This window comes from Gossypium raimondii, chromosome 10 (assembly GCF_025698545.1).
Source record: "Gossypium raimondii isolate GPD5lz chromosome 10, ASM2569854v1, whole genome shotgun sequence".
Lineage (NCBI taxonomy): Eukaryota > Viridiplantae > Streptophyta > Magnoliopsida > Malvales > Malvaceae > Gossypium > Gossypium raimondii.
Window position 1 is genome coordinate 19371406 of NC_068574.1, and position 7714 is coordinate 19379119.

General features: G+C 31.5%; 1 protein-coding gene across 1 annotated transcript; it reads left to right on the forward strand.

The window, feature by feature from the left end:
- Positions 1 to 1648: 1648 nt before the first annotated feature.
- On the forward strand, positions 1649 to 7373 carry LOC105777171 (alanine--glyoxylate aminotransferase 2 homolog 2, mitochondrial). Its single transcript, XM_012600281.2, has 9 exons — positions 1649 to 1998; positions 2509 to 2739; positions 4310 to 4480; positions 5597 to 5740; positions 5853 to 6032; positions 6235 to 6460; positions 6567 to 6680; positions 6771 to 6857; positions 6938 to 7373. The coding sequence occupies exons 1-9, from the start codon at positions 1750 to 1752 to the stop codon at positions 6979 to 6981; spliced, it is 1446 nt and encodes a 481-aa protein (XP_012455735.2). The 5' UTR covers positions 1649 to 1749; the 3' UTR covers positions 6982 to 7373.
- The last annotated feature ends 341 nt before the right edge of the window (positions 7374 to 7714 follow it).

Consider the following 7714-nt stretch of genomic DNA (forward strand, 5'->3'; position numbering starts at 1 on the left):
TGTGATCTTTGGATTCATTGCATGAATAAAGGAAAACATGCCATAACTATTAATAGTTATTAATAAATAAAACAAATACTTGTAAAAACATTATATTAACATGAAAAATTAACTTAAAAATTAAAAATATGTTTTAAGTGAAATGTTATTTTAGTGATAATTATCCATTACAACAATGGATAAAGAAATCAATATCTGTATTTGAATTTTGAAATTGAATGGTAATTTTATATCATCGCCGAGTCTTTTCATGTTTGGTTATCGTAACTAAATTTTAATTTAGCTAATTTATTAGTTTTAATTTAGATTGTATCAACTTTTATTTATTTGTGATGTAATGGTTTAATTCCGTATAGTGATTATTCATTTGTAATAATTTAATACTTGTAATTACTCATACTTGTTACACTTAAAAAGAAACTGTTAATAAGCAAAAGGAAAAAATCTCAAATTACTCCTTCACTTTCCAGAAAACAAATATTACCTTAAATGGAAATTTAATATTTTTTAAAGATGCATGAACCGTATTTGTACTATTAGTAAAATTATTAATTGAGTTAGTATCATTTTCAATCGGGTCATCAATGCGGTTATTTGAGTATTTTAGTTTTTTCACCTAAAAAACAAAAAAAAATATGTATATGATGGGATTTAAACTCACATCAATTGTAAGCTTTACTTTAATATTTTTATATATTTTAATTTTATTATGCACACTTTATTACCTCCATTAGCTATATATATTTATATTGTTTATCAAGCGTTTTATATAAATGTTCTTCCGTAATTAAAATAAGTTATATTATTTGAAGGTATTTTAGTTATGGTGGGATCTAAACTTACACCAATTAAATTAGTAAAACGTTAAATTTACCATTCAATCAAAGCCTCATTTTGATATATTTTATATAATTTTATTTTTATATGCACAATTTATTATCTCCATCAATTGTACATAAATATATATTAATGTATTTGATTGAGTTGGTGTCACAAGTTAACTCAATATCAACCCAATATTGATGACATACAATGATATACAATTTTAATATATATTTTTTATTTTAATATCGTATATATTTTATATGTTATTGTTAATTAGTTTCAAACCACACATTTTATTATTTATCTTGTATGTTATTTTAGAAACACATTGTGTTCTAGATTTGTGGTTTCCAACGCGTATGCATGTGATAGGATTTCTATAGTAATAATGTATTTGATTGAGTTGGTATCACAAATTAATTTAACTAACACCAACTCAAGTTGATGACACAATTTAATCTATTTTTCATTTTAATAATGTACAAATTTCATATGTTATTATTAGTTAGTTTTAAATCTTACGTTTTATTATTTATTATATGTTATTTTTAACTAGATATTTATATTTCGGATGTGATAGGAATTATAATATATTATAATTTTTATATGAGACCACCATTAGTGAGATATGTGGAAAGAGTTCAGCTTATAGCACGTGAGCAAGTGGCAACGTTCCATCTGAATGAAGACAAAAGTGTAATTTTGATGGTAAAAGAGGGGTATTTTCTTTAACCTGATAAAAGACAAAAACAAACAACTCAAGTACACGTCAACAAAGCCTCCCTGCTCTATATAAACTTCCATTCTCAATCCTTGCCTCCAACCAAAATTATAATTGCCTTTTCCTCACCTCGCAGTCTCTAAACAACCAAACACAGTCCTACATTTTAGAAGTTTTTGTTTTTCGAATCTGCGGGGGAGATAATGATGCACAGATTTATTCCGGTCAGGAGGTTATTTTCGGAAACTAAATGTTCTCTCCCTTGCCAACTACGACGACGTTGCTTCTCTCAGGTGGCTCGAAATGAGATTGATAACAGGGATGGTCTTGTTCGTAAAATGCCTCCTTTTGATTACTCTCCGCCTCCTTACACCGGTCCTTCCGCCGACGAGATCCTTTCCAAACGCATGGAGTATCTTAGCCCCTCCATGTTTTACTTTTACACCAAACCAGTGAGTTACTTTTGTATCATTTCGAAACAATGGATCTGTGGAGTTTTCAGATAAACATCTAAAATCAAATTAATTGTTATTCATATGTGTTCTTTTATGATTCAAAAGCGATACTCTTGATTAATTGACAGTCCTTTCGAAACGTCTACGACGTGATTTTGTTCATGCAAACTGTAAATTTTTAATTTGAAAATTTCATTAATTAACAATCTAAATCTCTTGTAAAAGATTATTATTGTCTCACTTGATTCCTTTTTATATTTAAACAAAAACATACTGCACTTATTTAATATCTGTTTGGCTGATTCTCAGATTCATTGAACTGAATAACGTTTGGCAGAAGATTTGTCCTTAGTTGAATTTTGTTTTCTCTCAGTGGTCCCCACCCCCTTTGCATTCCCCCTCCCCTCGTCTCGCGTGTATGTTAAATGTTAATTTTGTTATAATTAAAAATTATGAATAATGAGTACTGTTTTTTTTTTCTTTTCCTATGTAATTTTTCGTGTTCAGTTGAACATAGTGGAGGGGAGGATGCAGTACTTGTTCGATGATAAGGGACGAAGATACCTAGACGCATTTGGAGGGATTGCTACGGTGTGTTGCGGCCATTGTCATCCTGATGTGGTTGAAGCAATCGTCAATCAAACCAAGCGCTTGCAGCACTCCACTGTTCTTTACCTCAACCATGCCATCGCTGATTTTGCTGAGGCCCTTGCAAACAAGTTACCTGGCAATCTCAAGGTAATTGCTTACTAAATGCTCCACTGTTCTATCACACGCTTAATGATTATGATAAACGCTTAATGGTTAAAGACGAACGAAGAATATACATAGAGAGAGATTTGAAGTTGTCGAGGGGAGGGGTCGATGGAGCGAGTTGTAGAGACTCTACAACGGGTGAGTTGGGTTTGGAATGTCTATTTGATTTTATCTCCGAACCCAATACCAATGACTTGATAAATGATATTTTTCAAATTTCTCTTAAATTTAAACCGTACTCTCAACAAAAATAAAATCAACTAATTATAAGATATATTTAAAATTGTAAGAATAACTTGTTAATATTAAAAATAATTTGTTATTCAAGATATTAAATTTAAATATATTATATCAATATTACAAAATATAATTTTTCATGAAATAATATTTTATTTATTTTTAAATATATTGAGTAAAGTTGCATAGTAAAATTTTTAAATAAATTAAAGTTTTATTGTTTAAAATTATATAGTATTAAGTAAAATAATTAAAATAAACATTGATAATTATAATACAAAAGAAAATTGTAATGTTATTAATATATAATGATAATATTAATTTATAATTTCTTTTGAGAAATGTTAATATATAATTTGTGTAAAATAACTATTAATTCAGAATGTAATAAAGCAATTAAGAATTTAAGCTCATAAATTTAATGAGATTTAAATTAAAAATGTGTCAAATTTCTCGTGCCAATTTGCAAATTTTATAAAAAATAATTGAAAAATTCCGGGATCAAAGATAATTTATTACATTTTAAAATAATTACTCAAGTTGAAGTTGCTAAAATCAAATTTGAAATGAGTTGGGGCGGGGCCTGCCAGCCGGCTGAATTCGCCCCTGGATATGATGGCTGACTCTCGTTCTATTTAGAATCAACATGTATCCGTACGCATAACTAGCAATAATGATTAATGTTTTGCACTAGACAAAAAAATAAAAGTTTATGTCAAATAAGAGTACCCAATTTCTTTTTTTTCTTTATCTGTAAGCTATAAAGTTAGTTTTTTGGGTGAAAATGTTTCAGTCTGGCCATTCCTTTAAATTGTTCTCTTCCGACTTCCAAGATGATAACTTTTTTTTTAAATTGATATTTTAGTCGTGGTATTTTATTTTGGTTTGTAGATTAACTATAGTTGATGGATTTCTATTTTCAATCTCGAGTATTATTGCCTTGGCTCTTTCATCCAGTACCCGTATCATTTTTATCTAGGTGACTTGTATATCAAATATTAGATTCTGTGAATAGATTAAAGTACTATTGGTTTTGGATGAAAATATAAATAACTTGAGGACTTTAATAGCCAAACAACTTTGGATGCCTCAAATAACAAGCGGTATAGAACATGCCTCATTCCTAGACCATAGCTACGAGATAAATTATGACTCAACTTGGAGTTGAAGAATGCACTCGGAAATTTTCATTTCTGTGTGCACTTCATTGTGATACCATATATATTTGGATTTAAATTGGTCTGACCGTCTTTATTATTTTTTTGTATTGTATTTTTTTATCATAAATTTGGACTTCTTTTTTGTGGCTGTGTAGGTTGTATTCTTTACAAATTCAGGTACAGAAGCAAACGAATTGGCAATGATGATATCCAGATTATATACTGGATGCCATGACATAATATCATTGAGGAATGCGTATCATGGAAATGCAGCGGCAACCATGGGAGCCACTGCCCAAAGTAACTGGAAGTTCAATGTTTTACAGGTATGTCGCTTCATTTTTATTTTCTTGAAATTCAATGCTCTTATTGTTCATAGCACTTCATTTTAAGCATTGATCCGGATATGAGTGTGTGATTACAGTAGTTGAAAATGAAATAACAAAGGTAGGTGGTAATTAGGACACTGATGTTATGTCAATTTTGTTTTGTTGTTGAATTTCGAGCCAATGTTGTTTAACTATGGCTTGAACATTGTATTCTAATTTACATCCAATGTTTGCTTAGTTACTAAAAGAACTTTCTGTTATTGGTATGAATAATTTGAGAAGAGCATTTATCAAAGTGTCTAAAATGCTAAAGATATGCAAGTAGTATGTAGATATGAGATTCCTTTTTTACCTTTATTAATTTCAATATATTAATAAAGGGAGACGGATAAAATAAATTAATAAAAGAGGATACTCAATTGTGGAAAGTTATCTGCATTCTGTTTAAACTTATCAGCAAACTTGAGAATAGGTTTACCTCAAAGTAGTGTGGGTAGGAACTATGTATTAATGCATCACATGATGTTAGTTAGTTCTTTGATTACATGGCTGTTCCTGTTTGGTATCTTTTACACCATAAGGTCCATAACTTTTGACAAGAGTAGGTGGCAAACCGTGGCATATAATTTCAGTTGCGGCAAATGTTGATATAAAGACAAAAGAACATTTCAACATCTCTCTCAATATTGATCTTTCTTTCTTAAGGTTGGGGGTAGGTAGCTAGATTTCAATCATTCCGGTATGACAAAAGCTAGCGAATCATTTATTAGACAGGGTTCATTTATGTAATGTTTGTTTTGTACAAACGAATTTGTATGTATATTTATATTATCTGAAGTAGATATAATTAAAAATCAAATCAACCTAATTGTCCGGTACTCATGCCCAAACTAGTCCTTATATTTGTTCAATACATGTAACCCACTGTTACTGCAACACATGACCTTTTCAATCCAATGGATAAATCATATGTACTGATTATGTGCTTATCATAAATTTCAAAAACTTGATATGTCCCAGTTCCCTTTTAATCTTCGGAGTATAGAAAGTTCTGGAATTATGAACTAGAACATGATATGTCAAGTATGCCTAACCCGTAAGTATGTGCATCAGAGTGGAGTTCATCATGCCTTAAACCCAGATCCGTACCGTGGTGTCTTTGGTTCTGATGGAGAGAAGTATGCAAAGGATGTTCAAGATCTTATCCAGTTTGGAACTTCTGGCAACGTTGCTGGATTCATTTCTGAAGCTATACAAGTAATCTCCAATATTCACCATCTCCTTCAATCCTTATTTTCTTCTATCAACTTTTCATGATATCCTACTGAAGACACATCACCTAACTTTCCCTTTATGTTTCCATTGACAGGGAGTTGGTGGAATCATAGAATTGGCCCCAGGTTACTTGCCTGCTGTTTATAGCACCATAAAGAAAGCTGGAGGTCTTTGCATTGCTGATGAGGTTCAGGCTGGGTTTGCTCGCACAGGGAGCCATTTCTGGGGATTTGAGAACCATGGGGTTGTTCCTGACATAGTGACAATGGCAAAGGTTTTTAGTTCTCTCATTTTCTTGGTTATGGAAATATCCTAGCTATCTCCCTTTGCTAGACATGCATTATAACTGTAATCTTACTCTGATGGTAGCAGTTCTTTTGATTTAAGCGGAGCACACTACTGGACTTTGTTTTTGTGTAGCTTAGCTATTCACTTGCAGCAAACTTTCGTGCCTTGACATGTTTCTTTTATGACAGGGCATTGGAAATGGCATTCCTCTAGGTGCGGTGGTAACTACCCCTGAGATTGCGGAGGTCTTGACTCGCAGGAGTTACTTCAATACCTTCGGCGGGAACCCTGTATGTACCTCTGGAGGGCTAGCCGTCCTGAAAGTAATCGAAAAAGAAAAATTTCAGGAGAATGCATTTGTTGTCGGGACCTATTTGAAAGAGAGGCTTACTGCACTGAAAAATAAATATGACCGTAAGCTTCATCCTTTCTCTTGTATATTCTGTATATTCTGCATGAAACATTCTCTAAACTAACGGTGACTGACATTGCTGATTGTACCATGACTGGATGTGTACAGTTATAGGGGATGTAAGAGGAAGAGGACTGATGCTCGGAGTCGAACTCGTCACTGATCAGAAGCTCAAGACTCCAGCAAAGCTTGAAACTATTCATGTAATGGATCAGATGAAAGGTTAGGGTTATTCCAATCCCCACATTAATCCTACCATAGCATAAACTTTGCTTCTGAGTTAATAATGAATAAGCTTTGGTATTCTTCTAGAACTTGGGGTACTGGTCGGGAAAGGTGGATTCTATGGCAATGTGTTTAGAATTACCCCTCCTCTCTGTTTCACTAAGGAAGATGCAGGTCAGTTACTCTTCGGCGGACTGATTATCATAGCGTCCAGTACGGTTTTCTTTTTAATGAATGATAATTTCTTGTTGCAGATTTCCTTGTAGATGCGATGGATTACACCATGGAGAAGATGTGAAGCAGCCGACTTAAAACGTGGATGAATGAAGATATGATGTTTATTCATAAAGTTGCTTTAATCGGTGCTCCCTATCGTAAGTGAAAAAAGGAATCATCGGTGCACACAGATTTTCAGATTGAATAAGTTTCAAAAACTTGGTAGCTATGGTTTTGAAAAGCTGTTTTGATGAGTCAACAACTCGTTGTCTCTTGTTCAAACTCTTCCATGTTTGTGTTGCCGCATAGCTTTGGCATTCATAAATATTCAACATATGTTACTTATGTTGTTACTTATGTCGAGCCGCGAGATACATTCGCCAAAGTTTCATTATCATCTTGTATGTACCCAAATCCTTTAGCCGTAATTGATTTATGAAAAATTTATCCAATCACATTTTGGGTTTTTTTTAAGAGGGGAGAATACTATTTTTTAAAAATATTTTTTCAATTAAACATAAATTTATTTGATTATTAAACTAAAAACTTAAAATTGTGTGTTTTAAAGCAGAAGTATTCCGTAATCATATTTCATGCTTTATTTATATAAATTATACATGTCAAGTTTATCTTAAATAAAAATCTTTTAATTATTTATTTTAAGTATAATTTGTTTTTAAGAATAAAAACTACTTTAATTTTACACTTATACCAATGTAAATAAATTTCTCCCATTTTAAATAATATTTTGTAGTATTATTTCCTGACTGAATATTTTTGTACAGATCACATTTCATATTAAAAAATTTCTAAAA